Genomic DNA, 18136 nt, shown 5'->3' with positions numbered 1-18136 from the left:
TCAGTGTAATTTCTCTGACTATAATGGGTGAAGTCAGACATTAGTAATAGAAGACAAGCTAAAAATATTCACGAATTTGTAGAGGTGAAACATATCCTTGTATTAAATAGATCAATCGAATCACGAGGAAAAAGAAAATATGTAGATGAAAATCATAACATACCATGAATACCCTGAAGCAGCACTGTACCAGAAACCCATGTGCAAATTCCGAAGCATTCCATGTCTGCAGTGCAACTGGCAAAGAACTAGAAGAACCGAAACCATCCCAAAAGACACCAGAAGGAAGGAAATAGATTAGACAAATAAAATGAAAAGGAAAAAAAGAAAGACAGAAATCAATGAAACCAAAAGAGTTTTCAGGTTATATTTATGTATTTAGCAACATACACACACACACACACACACACACACACACACACACACACACACACGTATGTAACCATGACAAATGAAAAAAAGAGGCTAGGATTTTGAAACAGAACAAAGAGGAATATATGAGAGTGGGTTTGGAGAAAGGAAAGGGGGAAAGGATATAATTATATTAATCTCAAAAAAGAAATTATTAAAATATACATACAAGCAAAATTGGCAAACTTTTACGTAGGTTAAATGACAACAAGAAAAGAAGATTCAAATGACAATAACCAAAAATGAAAGTTGGCAATTTCATGCAAATTCTACCCAATTAAAAAAGATTATAAAACGATGCTTTCAACAACTGACTTGAAGGAGACAGGATTCTAGAAGTACCAAACCTAGTCTGAATCATGACAAAATGGAAAATGAGTCAGTTTATAGTTGATAGATTGAATCAGAAATAAGAAAAATCCCCAATGAAGAAGCACTCTAGACCTGATGCTTTTACTGGGGTAGTCCACCAGGCATTTAAAGGAAAACTCATTGATCTCCCCAAGCCTACAGGAGACACATCTTAACTCATTCTATGATATTACCCTTATCCCAGCCAAATGAAGACACTACAAGAAAACCACAGAGCAGTCTCTCTTCTGAGCTCTACTACTGCCTGTGGTGGTTTTGATGAGAATGGCCCCCATAGGCTCATATGTTTAAATGTTTGTTCCCTATATGGTGGAACTGTTTAGGAAGGATTAGGAGGTATGGCCTTGTTGAACGAGGTGTGTCACTGAGAGTGGGCCTCGAGGTTTCAAAAGCCCACACCAGGCCCAGTCTCACTCGCTACTGCAACTTGTGGACCAGATGTGAGCTCTCAGTTACTTCTGCAGCACCATGCCTACCTGCCTGCTGCCATACTCCTTGCTTGATGATTATGGATCAACCCTCTGAAATTGTAAGGAAGCTTCCATTAAAATGCTTCCTTTTATAAGTCATCTGGTCATGGTGTTTCATCACAGCAATAGAATAGTAACTAAGACATCACTGGAGTCTGAAGTGTCCTGCCCTAGGCTGTGTTAAAGTCTAGGCCCCTAACTGGTGGTGTTTTTTAATGAGGTCTGTGAATTTTAGGAGGTGGTATGTAGGTGAAGGAAGTAGGTCACTAGGGGATTATACGGTATCTTTTTTTTAAACTCTCTGCTTCCTGTTCTCCATAAAGTGAATATCCTCTATCACATGCTACTGCCTCATCATGGAAACAGAATCAACATAGCTAGGACTGTGGCTAAGCTGAGTCCTTTTCACTTACGGTTATTGTTGCCTGCACTTTATCATGGCAATATGATAGCTATTGTAATCACCAGGCAAAAGAAAATGATAGCAAATTGAATTCAGCAGGTTATAAAAAGGATTAGATAGGCTAGGACTAGGGCTCAGTGGTTAAGAACTGCTCTTGCAGAGGACCTGTGTCCAGTTCCCAGCACCCTCATCAGTTGGCTACCAACTGCCTGAAACGTGAGCTCCAGGGGATCTGACGCCCTCTTCTGGCCTCTGTGGATAACCCCCACTCCCACAGCATACATTTATACAGACACATACACACATAAATAAAAATAAAACAAGTAAGTAAATAATAAAGGATTAAACATTAAAGTCCAGTGGGATTCATTGCTAGAATATAAGAATAATTCAGCACTTGTACCACATGAACAGAGTTCATGAAAGAAAAATCTGTATGACTATTGGAACTGAAGTTATAAAAGCAGTTGACAAAATTCAATACTCACACAATAAAACACTCAATAACTAGGTATAGAAAGGCTCCCTCAAAATAAAAAAGCCACTTATAAAAATCTCACAGTGAGCAGCAACTTAGCTGTGAAAGTATAAATGGGTTTTTGGTTTGGTTTACTTGTTTGTTTGCTTGTTTGCTGCTTGTTTGCTCTGAGCTGTTGGGACAAAGTGTAGCTGTGTGTGAGGCTGGCCTTGAACTCAGAATCTTGCTGCCTTAGCCTTCCGTGTGCTGGCATTACAGATCTGCACCAACACACCCAGCCTAAACCTGGCTCTGGAAAGTGTTACTGCTTGTCTGCTTTTGTCAATTAGTGCTGAAAGTTGGAGCCAGGACAGTTATGTAAGAAAAGGGACATAAAATGCACACAAATTAAAAAGAGGTAAAAGTAACCCTATTAATAGCTAGCTGTTATGACCTTATATGTTGAAAATTCCCCAGACTTCATCAGTTAAAACTAGTAAATGCATTCAGCACAGGAGCAGGAACAAATCCATGCACAAACATGAGCTACATGTCTGTCCACTAAAAATTAGTACTCTGAAAAGGGAATTAAATAATTCCTTTATAATAGTTTGGTGAAGACTGGAAACATAGAATTAACTAAAGATAGAAAAGAGTCACAGTGAGTATTGTGAGCCATTGCTGGATTTGAAAGTAGAAGGCATTAGATAAATGAAAAATGCCTCATGTTCATGTTCATTGAATGGAAGATTTAATATTTAGATATCAGTGCTACTGAGGTTATCTACAAATTCACTTCAGTCCAATTTGGAGGTTCAGGGACATCTGTACAGATAATGAAAAACTCTAAAACTCACAAAATCTCAAGGGATCCCAAATAACCAAAGGCATCTTGAAAAAGAACTAAGAAGGAGAACTGACATTTCTCTATTTCAAAAATGATGGCAAAGCTAATAAAAATAGTGTGGCATTAGCATAAAGATGTATGGGCCAGTGCTACATTTTAAAAAGTTAGGAACAGGATCATCATAAGGTCCTAAAACTCTGCGTCTGATTCTGCCCTAAAGAATTTGAAAGCTTGGTCTGTTTATAGCAGTATTGTTTCTGACAGCTAAAACAGAAGAAACAGAAGAGCCCCCAGAGGTATGACTGGATAAGCAGAGTATATTAATGTAGTAGTGGAACATTGTTAGCATTTTTGAGGACAGAAATTCTGAGGTATTCTGCTTCTGTGACCCTTGAGGATACTGCCAAGTGAAATAAAGTAGTTACAAAATGACGAAAACTGTGTATTTCCATTGTATGAGGCACTTAAGTAATGTGAGTAGTCAGAAAGAATGTTCACTCATGGGGTCAAGGGGAAGAGAGATTGAGTCACTGTTTAATAACAACTTGCAGAATGTAAAGAGTTCTGCAGATGTATGGTGTTATCAAAATAGGAATTTAACACTACACACACACACACGACAGATATTTTACAATGGAAAACAACTCTTGGTAATTGTGTTTTGTTGTTGTTCACTTGCTTTGCTTTAAAGTGATGAGGATCAAATTTAGAGCCTTACATTTGTTCTGACCGTACTGGGTCAGAAACATAGATGAACATGCCTGGCATTTCTATGACATCAAAATTTATTGAATAGCAATAAATTCACAGGTACGGCAGCACTTTGGCAGACATTTCTGTTCTTCTTTAGTATCCCTGGCCGAGGCCATGAAGGAGTGAAAAGTGACCTGGAATTTGTTTACTGGAACCACGGAGGAGCCTTTTCAAAGATGACATTTGGGACAGAGAAGGAATGGATCTGATTGCTAAGATAGTGACTGCTTTGAATCTGGGAATTGACGGTATCAAGGATTTCTGCAGGAGACCTGCTTCCTTCTGTGCAGTTGGCCACATCAGATGATATCACATCAGTTGGAACTGGAGTCTGGTTGCTAATGCTGAAGTTATGCATTCTGTTGACCTTGAGTAAACAGTCTCAGAACAAAGGATGACTGCACAGGCACCTGCCCTGAGAAAGAGGAAGTCCATGACTAAGCCAGGAAGTCTCGGCCAGGGATCCTGAAAGGAGAGATGGGCTGAAGATCTTTGAGGCCCTTCCTTTTAAGATGAACCTTACTTTCGAGAAAGACAAAACATCCCCAAGTGGAACTATGGACACTGTCAATGTTTACGGTGAAATCTGATGGAGAAAAGGATTGTGCCCCATGAAGCCAGAACTTCAACTGTTTGTTTCTATTCGGAGCAGTTTTTCTTGGATGATTTTCTTGCTGAAAATGTCCTGGAGTGAGTAGTGAAGGTAGCTTGGAAACAACCAGTTAGGGAAATAGGTTGAAAGTATTTGTTACATTCTGCATCCCATCTTACTTTGTTTTCCTCACCAATGAGTGAGTAGAGCTGGGGATCATCAGCTCAGTGCTAGAGGGTTGCTGAGTATGCAAGGTGCTGCCCTTAGATCCCCAACACCTGAGGAATAAAATGTGAGTTACATGAAGTGGTTGTAACGGCTTTCTTCTACCAGGAGAACATCCCAGCACATTTTCCCACCTGCAGGCCAGTGGTGTGCCTTTGAAGTGAGCGTCTATGAAGTTCTCAGTGAAAATCAGAGCTGTGTACTTTGCTGCCAAAGTAAGCCAGTTTATGCACAGGCACTCTGTTTAATTGCAGCTGACAATAGCTCTGCCAACTTGGGAGAGAATAGCCCATTGTTTGGAATGACCCAAACTCATTTTATATTCAGTTTCCTGGTGAAAATGGGATTGTTTATTATTCCAGATGATATTGAGTAAACAAGGAAAGTGGGAGAAGAATCGACATTCTTTCTTGGCTTCTAAGAAAGGACTTAGGTTAGAGGCTCACTGAGAGAGAGGAGCATCTGAGAAGTAGTGTACATACATTTTTGCCTCTCTCCTATTGGTGTTTTATACTTGTGATAAATTTAGAGTAAATAAAAGAAAGATGGGCTTTGTGGAAAATGTTATTCTATGCCACAATAGAGGTGGGCCTCACTTTATGCTTTAGACATCTTTAACTAAAATGATACATGCTGAAAACCAAACATTTATGTATTTGGTACATACATACAAATTAGATATTTTAGAATACTAGAGTGTTTTGCTAATGGGAGACTGGGCATTTTTTTTTAAATAAAACTTAAAAATATTTATAGCTAATCTCTAATTAACAATGTTGCAGAAATAGGAGTTTCAAAATGTTTATAGCTAATCTCTAATACTGTTCGAAAAACATCATTTTCTTTAAAAATGGAAACTAATAGTTACCTGTATTACATTTCTCTGTAGATACTTCATTACTAGAATTCACCTGGCAAGTATTTCTGGGTTAATCATATTACTGAATCATTTTCTGGAATAGTAAAACATAAACTCAGTAAGACTCAGTAACTTACCCAATTAATCCTGAGAGTGGCAGACAGTCACATTTCTCATCATCACATTAAAACTGTATATGGTGGTGGCACACTTCCTATAATCCCAGTATCTGGGAGAATGAGGCAGGAGTACTGGGCTCCGTAAGGAGTCTCACGCTAGCCTGGACTCATAGACATCCCCGTCTCAAGCAAATAAACAAGCTAGTTTGAAAATTTGTACCTGGGTATATATGCATATTACATATATGTGAGTGTGTGCATGTACGTGTGAGTATGTTTTGTATTTGTGGGTGTGCACATGTGGAGGTTAGAGGTCAAAGCCATGTGTCTTCTCTCTCTGTCATTTTTCACACTATTAATATATTATTGAGACGGTGTTTGTCACTGAACTTGGAGCTAGATTGTCTAGGCTGCCTGTCCAGCGAGATCCTGCAATGGCCTGTCTGTGCTCCAGTGATGGGTTGCAGGTGTGCCCCCAGCCTCGCTTTTTCACGTGCTAGGGATGCCTCTCAGGTCCTCATGCCTGTGCAACAAGCACTTTTTCTGATGTTTAAGGAAGCAGTCTCGGTGTCCTGAACTGATCAAGTCGTACAAAAATGAGCATACCTTTTTTTTTTTTTGTGAACATAGGAAAATGTGCATACTGTCTTAAATCTAAATATGATCAATAACATTATTTTCATCTATAAAATAATACATTCTAGCCATAACCTTACAGAAGTGGATACTGTTGTTAATATACAACAAAAACACCAACGGGGATTAGCAACAGAGACAGAGGCATTTATAGACTATTGAAGGTGTGTGAGATACTTCCGTGTGACATTTGAGTGTTTTCCTCCCTGCCCTAGTCATTTTATCTACAGAAGAAGTTGAATCCTGCCAGGCAGTGGTGGCACACACCTTTAGTCCCAGCAGATTAAAGCAGGAGGCAGAGGCTAGTGGATCTCTGAGTTCAAGGCCAGCCTGTCTACAGAGTATGGTCCAGGACAGCCAGGACTACACAGAGAAACCCTGTATCAAAAAACCAAAAAACAAAAAACAAAAAACAAACAAACAAACAAAAAAGTTGAATCCTAAATATGTCTAAGTATAATCAAGCTAGGGGGCAAGCTATTTACCATGAGGAGTTTCTTTAGTTAATACAAATATTGAGGGTGGTGGAAGTATGACTAAACCATTTTGTATTTATAAACGTTTAAAATTATGGATTTGAATGTATTCTCTATTAGTTTTTTTAATGTAGTATTTTGAGGTATATAAAACCTGTTTTAAGTCCTTTCAGCTATTGTATATGAATTTACTAGTAACTTAAGCTAGACACCAGAACTAGGCAAAATTATTTTTTTAAAAAAAGCTCATTTAACTATGTATATCACTTATGACATAACAGAAATCTCCCACAAATGTCAGCATGGTGAAAGCAGTGAATTCAAAGGATAATATCATAACGAACTGTGGTTTATTCTGGGTATGCAGTATTCATGTATTATAAAACCAGGACAGGGCCATCTGCCCCTAGTGTGACAACCTGAATTCAATCCCTGGGACCCACATGGCAGATGAAGATAAGAAACTCCCAAAAGTTGTTCTCTCACCTCCAGATGCATGCCATGGCATGCGGCATCCTTCACTCACTCACCACACAAAATGAATAAATGATTGTAAAAAATTGTTTTAAAAGAAAATTCAATATTGTTAAGATGCCAGTTCTCCCCGAAATTGACTTATATTTTCAGTGTGATTCCAATCGAACCCATAGCAGGCTTTTTTGTTGTTGAAATCAATAAACATTCTTAAATTTAAATAGAAATTTAAAAGAAATTGTAATAGTCAAACAATTTTGACAACGAACAAAATCAGAGAACTCGGTACTGATTCACATCTTACTGTAAAGCTGCCATAATCACGATGAGGTATTGGAGAAAGAATGGTCACATATATTAATGACAGGATGTTTGTTTTGTGCAGAGAAAGCCCACATGTACTTAATTTTTTAATGCAAATAGAGGCAATCCAGTGGTGCTGGAACAATTGGACATTGTGTATAACTGATAAAGAACCTCTCTTAGTATGCTGTACTGTACAAAAATGAACTCACAATGAGTTATAGACTAAATGTAAAAGTTAAAATTGCTGAACTTCTAGAAGAAAACAAGTAGAAATTTTATGTTATTCTCCAACAAAAGTCTCTTAGATTTTAGAAAGTATAATTCATAATTCACAAACTTACTGTCTTGCTCTTCATTAAAATTTAAAGACATCAGCTGCTAAGAAAATAGGGGTAATAAAAATATATCTCACATCTTAGGTTGTGAGAATATTTTTTCAAAACATCTATCTGACAAAGGGCTGATATTCAGAATAAGTACAGAACATGAAGAGTCTGATAAAAGACAACTGGGCAGAAGACTAAGCAGATGAGATGCTTCAACAAGAGGCTGCATTGCAGAAAAGAAATGCAGCGCTGTGATGTTAGAGAAATGCAGATTCAAGCCACAGTGAGTACACTGCATGCCTTTGCAGATGAAACAGATTTTACAGTTCCAAGTTCTGAAAGGCATTTGGGAAAACTGGTCTTCACAAAATGTATGGCTACTCTGAAAAATGCCTCCGTGTCTGTAACTTTCTGCAAGTGTGTACACACATGGAATGGGGAAGGGCAGACTCCGTGCTTGTCTTTAGGCGTTGTGCCTATAGCTAGATGTAGAAATCAACCCATGTATGTACGTATACATATATTTATCTACATACATAAATACACATATATATTTTTAAACCAGACACTTTTATTTGTTCAGAATGCTTATTTGTAAAGTTAGCTGAAATGAAAAACGGCTTGTATTACAATTAATTTGTTACCATCCAAAAGCTCAAATTCCATATTAAGTATGTATAAAAACAAACTTGCGTGTGAATAATAATATGTACACCACACCATCAATGACAGCTTTCTCTTTTTCTCTTTTTCTCAGACCATAGTCTCCCGAGGAGGTGGGGATGTGCAGAAATAATGTTATTTTCATTTTTTGTAGTTTATGTTTTAGTTCATAAAATTCATAAATCTCAAATTATTCACACAAATTTTAAATATTTTCTTGTTCATGTCTGATAACAGACTTTACAACTTAAAATCTTTTCTTTGCAACAGGAAAAGACATGCAACCTCCGGAGTTACATATGCAGCTTATAGAGGCTTTAAAGCATTATTTTCCAATATCATAAATTATATACTCATAATACATGGCTTGCTACTCGCATTCAAGCAAAACTCCTGTATGTCTGTGGTTTGTGTAAATACACATATATTTTTGAGATTGTCTCAACTTGTAGTCTAGCTGGCTTTAAACGCATAGCCATTTTATGCCTCAGTCTCCTGAGTGTTAGATCACAGGCATGAGCCACCACACCAGATTGTTTCAACTTTTGTGCAGATTTGACACTTCCGTGGTAGAAGGGCTCAATTGATAATACTATTTCTTCAAGGTGGTCTTGTGATGTACTGGGCCTTCTTTATAGACCTATGACCAGAGGATTTAAGGCTTTCTCATGCTTCATCCTCACCCCAGGGAGAAGGAAGGCCTTGGCATTCCTTCATGGGCCTGAGGCCATGCCTATGTGAATAACACATGCACTCAGGATGTCACTCCCCAATACCAGAGCAAGCACACACACTCGCCCTCTCTCCCCCTCCCTCCCTCCTTCTCTAGTCTCTGCCCTGCCCCTGTAGAGCACTTGAAATATAATTAACATTAAGGTTCCTATTTCCAGAGTAGCAGTAATGTAGCTAGCTATCTCTGAGTAAAACTCCTTACTTACCTGCAGCAAGGCTGCCAGGCCCATCTATGGTGATCCCTGTTGGCAGCAGTTGGAATAGACATTTTCCTTTAAGAATTTTTTTTCCCAATCAAGCGAAATGAGACACGACATCTGCAATTGTTTTGATTTCAGCACTGCTGAAATAATTACCTCATACCAAAAGCATCCTAAAGAAAAATTACTAGTTGTTTTAAATTCCTTTCCTCTTCCAAATGGTGTATCTTTCTGTTAAGTGATACTTTATAACTTGTGAAATGCTCATCTACTTGTTGATACATGTTGTAGTTAGTTTGCTCTTGTTACCTTCCAAGACTCTAAATGCTTACCCAGTTCCTAGTTAGGATTCCATTATGGAAGATTTGTTGTCTGGCAATGGACTATTCATAGCAGAGATAATTACATGGTAACATATGCTTGGTATGGCTTGATAAGCAAAGGCATTTTAAGACATTATCTCTACGTTCCACTAGGAGTATCTTTTGATGTACTACATTAATTTTGACTTTTAAGAAGTATTCACTTCATTTTTCTGTACCTGATTTTCTGCAACTAATTCCTAAGTATGTACAATTTTACTCCTTTAAAAATCTGGAAGTTACATGTGCTGGGGTATACCTGTGATCCCTACACTTAGGACATTGAGACAGGGAGATTGCCATGAGTTTAAGGCCAACCTGGGCTATACACCAAGGTCTAGACCAGCCAGGACTACTACATAGCAAGACTTTTGTCTCAAAACAAAACAAAAAAACAAATAAAAGATCTAGAAAGCAGCCTGTTGAACAGATTGATCTTTCTTCTAAACCAAGCTTGCTAGTGCGCTTGCTCTCGCGCTCTCGCTCTCTCTCTCTCTCCCTCTCCCTCTCCCTCCCTCCCTCCCTCCCTTCCTCCCTCCCTCTCTCTCTCTCTCTCTCTCTCTCCCCTCTCTTTCTCTCTTTCTCCCTCTACACACACACACACACACACACACACACACACACACACACACACACACTTATTTATTTTGGTTTCTCAAGACAGAATTTCTAAGTGTAGCTTTGGCTGTCCTGGAACTTACTCTGTAGATCAAGCTGGCCTAGAACTCAGAGATCCACCTGCCTCTGCCTCTGGAGTGCTGGGATTAAAGGTGTGTTCCACCACCACCCAGCATAAACCAAGTTTTAATTTATATTTGCACAGTAGCCTGTGACCGTCTACCTTGAGGGGCATACTAAAACAAGTTGCCGAAGGAGGATTAGACATAAATAGGAGTGTGTGAGGTAAGACTGCCATCTCCTTTGCCCGGCACGGAGCAATTCCTAGAAGTAGGATCTGGCTGTCTCTGCTCACCTCTCTGGAATTGCCCTCTTTCTGTATGCATGTACTTTTAAGTGAACATAGTCTTTGTTGCCAACCTCATTCATTTCTTAACACATAAAAACCAAGTTAATTTTGTAGTAGTTCCAGTTGATCACGTGACCCCTACACAAGATTTCTGTTTATACTACCTCACCGATCACTCAGAACAAGTTCCCACAAAGACCTGTTTTGTTCTGCAGTTGATCCACCCTAAGGAAACCAGTTTCCAAATTACGCAGGGCTTCATAAATCAAGATGAACTGGTCAGAAATTGTATAGAGAAACAAACAAGAAACCAACTAATGCTTCCTGGTTGGCAAGCAGTGTATGTTAATGTACTACAATTGCAGCTAATGAAATTTCCTGCATCCTCAGATACTTACTCTAGTTAGAAAGTTTGTTTCACGTTGTGACTTTGGTTCAAAGCCATTAACGTAGTCTTAAAATTGTTAAATGACACAAATACAAGTTGTAAGATTTTTCAAGCAGCAGATGATGTAAGACCATTGACAAATTGTGAATTTGAAGTCTGCCCCTCTTAGCCATCCCTGTATGGGTCAACTGAGTGCCAGAGTGCAGAGGAAGAGGGACTTGGTATGTGGGCACAGAACTTTCTCTGTAGTATATAGCATGGTGACAGTGAGCAGAGGGCTTTGGTGTGGGCATGAAGCTTTCTCTATAGTATAGCATGGTGACAATAAACAGAGGGAGACATGCTGAACTTTCTTTGCCTGTGTCTGTCTATTGCTATGCCAGGAAGGAAGGAAGGGAGGAAGGGGAGGGAGGGGAGAGAGGGGAGGGGAGGGAAGAAAGAAAGAAAGAAAGAAAGAAAGAAAGAAAGAAAGAAAGAAAGAAAGAAAGAAAGAAAGAAAGAAAGAAAGAAAGAAAGAAAGAAAAGAAAGAAAGAAAGAAAGAAAAAAAGAAAGAAAGAAAGAATAAACCCACACATAGTTCATAAGTAACAGTGTACTCTTCATGAGAGTTCAGCTGAGATATAAGTATTTAAAGCATACTTTATGGATGTTGAAAATGCCCTTGAAATATATTCTCTTATAATAAAAGTTTTGTCAGATTACTTCACCTTCATCAGCTTTTATTTTTTTAATTTATTTATTTTTATTTTATGTGCATTGGTGTTTTAGCTGTGTGTATGTCTGTGTGAGGGTGTCAGATCTTGGAGTTAGAGACAGTTATGAGCTGCCATGTGGGTGTGCCTGGAATTGAACCTGGGTCCTTTGGAAGAGCATCCAGTGCTCTTAGCTACTGAGCCATCTCTCCAGCCCCTAGCTTTTTTTTTTTTTTAAAGATTTATTTATTTATTATGTACATTGGGATTTTGCCTGCATCTATATCTGTGTGAGGATGCCAGATCCCCTGGAATTGGAGTTTCAGACAATTGTGAGCCGCCATGTGGGTGCTGAGAATTGAAACCAGATCCTTTGGAAGAGCAGCCAGTGCTCTTAACCTCTGAGCCATCTCTCCAGCCCCCCTCATCAGCTTTTCTGGCTAGCAGGGCCTTTCCAGTTGTTTGCTTCAGCTGACCTAATCCAAATACTGTTTTAACTCATTATGGAATAGCCACCCAAAGAATCTGCATCTTGTGTGATGTACTTTTTTCCCCCCTTGGAGAAATTTTACCAAGAAAACAAAACAAAACAAAACAAAAAAAAAGAAAAAGAAAAAGAAAAGAAAATGTCCTTTACAATGGCAAATATCTTTTCCAACAATGGGCAAAGACCAGCCTTCCTCTTTCATCAAAAGAAATGAGAGAATTCTCAGAACCTAAATCCTGTAGCATGTGAACATGTCTTACATAAGATACGAAACTATTACAGAGGACCTAGGGTACATTTAACAGAGGACCTAGGGTACATTTAAACTTGCCTATTCATACAAACACATTTTGATAATAAAGTCTTAAATGTTTTCTTTCCTCATAAAGTCCTTTCTTTACTAGCTGTCCATGTTTACATCATGTGTACATTCATGTTGTATTCTCATAAAACCAAGAGAGCTGGAGGAGTTCTGTTTGTTTAAGGCTGGGCCTCCAAGGAACCTTTGTAAAACATTTTCCTTACATAGGAGCAAAAAAAAAAAAAAAAGAAACAAAATGCCATTTGGCTTCCTGCTTGCTTCTCACTGGCACATCTTAACTTTCAGTTACTGCCATCCCAAATAAACTGATAATTCTGAATTTTCAATTTAATTCAGAGTCATTGGTAGAATTTGAATTGTTGAAATAATAATCTTGTGTTTCTGTTATTAGATTTTTATGTAGGTTTAGTTTACAAACAGTAAAATTCATGTGTCTTAATTATCCAGTATTCATATCATTCAGGGCCAATGAGGAAGTTGTCAATGTCACCTTGGAAACTCTTTAACATGTTGACAGGTTAGGAACTATTGGCTTTTAAAGAACCAAGTTGAATAATATACATAGAGCACATGCTATGTCATGGACTGTTATATAGATAAAGTTAGGTTATTGCATTTAACTTTTTAATTGTTTTTATTTTTTGTGTGCACGTGTGGGTGTGTGCTCCATCACATGCACTTGGAAATCAGAAGACAACTTGCAGGAGTTGGTTCTCCTTCAACCATGTAGGTTCAGGAGATTGAATTCAGGTCCTCGGGCTTGTTGGCAAGCACCTTTACCTGCTGAGACATTTGCCCACTCAAGGTTATTTTTAAAACATTCCCATGAACCTTTTTAATGGGACTTGCCATATTGGCTTATGGATGTGATTCTTAATTTATGTATTTTTACTTGTTTTTAGAAAATTAATGCCAAACTTCATGATGGAGTGTGTCAGCGCTGCAAAGAAGTTCTTGAGTGGCGTGTAAAATACAGCAAGTACAAACCACTGTCAAAGCCTAAGAAGTGGTGAGTTCTTTCCCAGTGATATGTGTGTCATAGTGTCCATTTTCTAACTCTCAAATGTGTTTAGATAAACTTGAGAAAAAATAAAAACAATCCTCTCCTCTTCTGTAGAATTTCATTTTGAATGCCACGTCTTAGTTTATGAAAGCAGACAGATGACTCATGGTTTTGTCCAATTTTTATAGAAACTTCCTAGTAGGTGAGTTGAGGAAGAGTGGGAAAAGCCTAGTTATTATAAAATGTTACTTTTCACTGATTAAGTAGTAGTATTTACTATAGATTGTGTTTATGAATTTTTTTTGAAAGGGTGTGTCCTTGTGTGATCTAGACCAGCTTCCAACTAATGACCCTCCCACCTCAGCCTCCAGAATGCTGAGATTTATTGGCCTGTGCCATTATATACAGATATTATGCCAATTCTTAAAAGGAGTCTGACCTCTTAATTCCATGAAGATTACTAAAATTGACTATCATATATGAATCACTGGTTTGTAATTTACAGTTTCCTTCATTTGGAGACTTAAGTCAAGATGAAAAGATATTCAGCTTAGGGGCTAGAGAGATGGCTCAGTGGTTAAGAGCACTGGCTGCTCTTCCGGAGGTCCTGAGTTCAATTCCCAGCAACTACATGGTGACTTACAACCATCTGTAATGAGATCTGGTCCCCTTTTCTGGCCTGTAGTGCATACATGCAGGCAGAACACTGTATACATAATAAATCTTAAAAAAAAAAAAAAAAAAAGATACCCAGCTTAGTTTCTTATCTCTCTTCCCTTAACCTTTCTATAATTCTGGGTCACTTTTGTATCATCCTTTATTTCAGCTGAGTAAGAACAATTTGATAAAATAGCTGTATCAAAGAACATGACTATATTTACTATAAATATTAGTGTATTCTTTTTATATTATTTAATTTGGTGTTTCATGTAGTAGTTGTTAGAATATACTTGGTCATTGTTGCTTTATATATGCATATGTAAGGCAAAAATACTAAAAGTAGTTACATTTCTCTTTTTTTCACTTGGTATCTATGTATCTGTTTACCTGTCTGTCTATATCTAATCTATCTATTAAACCATGTAAGTTAGCGTTCAAAGTTAACAGGTCTCGTTACGGCATTTGCACATATTTGTGTCGTTATACATTATTCTAGTAGAGGGTCTTCCCCTTCTGTTGCCCCCTTCTTGCCCACCCTCTCCCTCCCTCCAAACAGTCCCTACTTGTGCTTTCATACTACAGCTATTCCATTACCCTCACCTTCTCACCCCCCCCACCCCCGTCCCTTACAATTTTGTCTTCCTCTTTCATGGCCCCTTTCTAATAGCACGGCATACACACACCTAGATCTATGTGAGAGAGAGAAGACAGGCAATATTGTAATTGTAGTATTGTATTCGTAGTATTTCCTGGTTCCATTCATTTTCCTTCAAATGTCATTTCATTTTTCTGTGTGACTAATTTGTCATCGCATATATGTACCGTGTTGTTGTTTTTTAAACCTGTTCATCTACTGAAGGTCGTGTAGTGTACTTTCTAGCTCTTATGAATAGAGCAGCAATGAATGTGGATGTGCAAGTATCTCTATGGTATGTTGACTTAGTCCTTCAGGAATATACCCAGGATTGGTACTAACAAGGTCTCCACTTGTTAGGTTTGTTTGTTTGTTTATTTCAGTTTTGAGGAACCTCCAAACTGATTTCCATAGTGGCTGCACAAAGTTTACATTCCTATCGGGTGTTTATAAGAGTTCTTTCATCATACCCTTGAATTGTTGACGTGTATTCCCAGCCCTCATTTGTGTTTTTGTTGTTGTTGTTGTTGTTTGTTTGGTTTTTTTTTTTTCTTTTGGCGATAGCCATTTTGACTTAGGTAAGATGGTTCCCCATTTCCACTTCCCTGGCACAGGGATTACAGGCAGACACTACCTTTTCTGTAGGTACTGGGGATCTGAACACAGATCTTTATGATTCTGTGTGGGCACTTTGCTGATTGAGCCATTTCCTCAGGCCGTGACTTTTGTTTTATACTGCTGACTTTCCTTCCTAGGTCCTGGGTTGAATTAGTCTGGTATTTGTATTCATTTTTGCAGCTGTTGATTTCTTTTTTTGTTTATTTGAGACAGGGTCTCACTGTGTAGCTCTAGCTGTTCAGGAACTCACTGTGTAGACCAGGCAAGCTTTGAACTAATAGTGATCTACCTGTATTTGCCTTCTGAGTACTGAGATTAAAGGCATGTGCCACCACCACCCTGTGCAGTGTTCATTTCTTACAGTAAACCTTAAATCTCCTGGCATTGTACCCACTCTGGTGTTTCTGAAGAGTTGTGCTGTGTAGATTTCACATTTCTTCCTTGTGATTTGATCATCTGCTAGAATGTCCCTTTTGGTTGTATTTGAGGATCTCATTGAGCAGTTTCCTCTCGAGACCTCAGTGAGACCTCAGTTAGCCGTATCACTCAGAGACGTCCAGGTCTGTGTACAAGGGTAGGAGCTGACTTGGTTGTGGACTCTTGTCTTTACTGTGGTTTATGCTGTGATCAAGCCTGTCTGTCACAAATGTTCAGTGCCCTCCAGAGGTGTCTTCATTTTAGTAGTTGTGGTGGTTTGAAAGAAAATGGCCCCCCCAAAGGAGTGACACTTTTAGGAGGTGTGCCCTTGTTGAAGTAGGTATGGCCTTTTAGGAGGAAGTGTGTCACTGTGGGAGCGGGCTTTGAGGTCTCTTTTGTTTATGCTTCTCTCAGTGTGACACTCAGTCCACTTCCTGTTGCCTGCAAGATGTAGGACTCTCAGCTTCTTCTCCAGCACCACGTCTGCCTGCACACCATTGTGTCCCACCATGATGTTAATGGACTGAACCTCTGAACTGTAAGCCACCCAATTAAAAGTTTGCTTTAAAAGAGTTGCTGTGGTCCTGATGTCCCTCCACAACAGTAGAAACCCTAACTCAGACAGTAGTGCACCTTCTTTCTGTATCAGGAGCCTGTGTTAACACAGTGGACCCTGCAGTCTGAGCCAGACAGGGTCTCACCCTCCTGAGACTTCACTGATCATGTCCAAAGTGGCTTATGATTTAGCTAGTGAGTATCTCACCAGGGCATCAGGAATGGGGAAGCACACATAGCCCGGAAGTCTGTACAAAAGTCTCCTTTAGGCCTTTGGAGTCATCAGTCACGCTGCAGGTGTGTGTCAGGTATCCACCCGGGCTGCTTCTCTCTAGCTTTAAAGCAGTGAATGACAGGTGAGTTGCTCCAGAGGTTGACCAGGACTGTCAGTTTCCAGGGTTACTGTCAGTTGATAAAAATCTGGTCCAGGACTCAGGAGAGAAGGGATGCTTTTTTCTGTGCCCTTCTGTTCCTGGGCTAGGCTTCCTTGCTCTCCACAACCAACCCATAGGACTGTTTCTGACCATAGAACCATGGCAGGCTAATTTAGCCTCTCTGCCTTGTGGCAGCTCTCTGTTCTCAGATGCACACAGTTGCCCAGTTTTAAGTACTTGCCCTTTTAAGGTGGCCCTTTGCCACTGCACTCCAAGTGATGTAGTGTGATGAAAAATGGGATTCCTCTGCACCACCGACCCATCTGCTGGAGACTGGGTTTGAGGTTTGTGAGGGCTGTTGGCTGTTCCTGGGGGCCAGGAAACACAGACAGTCCTGACCCACCATCTTACTTGCATGTGCGTTCTCTCTTAATGGGAGGAAATCGGAGGAGTTTGTGATAGCCATCTGACTCCAGTAAAGGTTATCGCAGGGTGTTAATTTCCAGTGAAAACTATTTTAGCCTTTTTACAAATCTAGAACTACAGGTTTGGAGATTTTGTTTACTTAAAATATTTAATAGTGGTGGGCATGATAGCACATGCCTTTATTCAGGAGTTTAAGCCTTTATTCAGGCTTAAAGGTGACTTTTGTATAGACTTCAGGGCTATGCGTGCTTCCCCATTCCTGATGCCCTGGTGAGATACTCACTAGCTAAATCATAAGCCACTTTGGACATGATCAGTGAAGTCTCAGGAGGGTGAGACCCTGTCTGGCTCAGACTGCAGGGTCCACTGTGTTAACACAGGCTCCTGATACAGAAAGAAGGTGCACTACTGTCTGAGTTAGGGTTTCTACTGTTGTGGAGGGACATCAGGACCACAGCAACTCTTTATACAGGATCTCTGTAACTTCAAGACAAACTTGGTCTTCATAGTGAGTTCCCAGACAGCCAGAGCTACCCCATCTCCAAGAAAAAAGAAAAAGGATATTTCATAGCTGTGGATGTTTTAATTTTGGCTATTTATTTTGCATATCTATGTGTTTCTTGATACTGTTAAAAAGCCTCAAGAAAGGGTCAAAACTAAATTAGCTATTTAGGGTTTTTTTCCCTGCATTGCTTTCTCAGTATTTCCTTTTTTCATTGTAAGTATTGCTGAGTGTAGATGTAGCCAACCATCTTATTAAATAAGAAACACAGAACCAATACAAAGAAGAAAGCCAAGAGGTCAGAGCTAAGAGCTAAAACCTTACTCTTCCTCCTGCGGTGGTCCTACCTCTCCGAACAGAGCTACTTCCTGTATTAAAGTCTTTATATAGAGCTTCTGTTCTGCCTT

General features: G+C 39.2%; 1 protein-coding gene across 1 annotated transcript in view; it reads left to right on the top strand.

Annotated features, from left to right (window-relative positions):
* The window catches only part of C1H9orf85 (chromosome 1 C9orf85 homolog), a 56230-nt gene that overhangs the window by 18218 nt on the left and 19876 nt on the right, over positions 1-18136 (top strand). The window contains exon 2 of the mRNA XM_028893880.2: positions 13443-13549. Within this exon, the coding sequence (XP_028749713.1) occupies positions 13443-13549 (107 nt within the window). The remainder of the gene's footprint in view (positions 1-13442; positions 13550-18136) is intronic.

Source organism: Peromyscus leucopus, chromosome 1 (genome assembly GCF_004664715.2).
Source record: "Peromyscus leucopus breed LL Stock chromosome 1, UCI_PerLeu_2.1, whole genome shotgun sequence".
Lineage (NCBI taxonomy): Eukaryota > Metazoa > Chordata > Mammalia > Rodentia > Cricetidae > Peromyscus > Peromyscus leucopus.
Note: the sequence above shows the minus strand (reverse complement) of the source record. Positions and strands in the feature narration are given on the sequence as shown.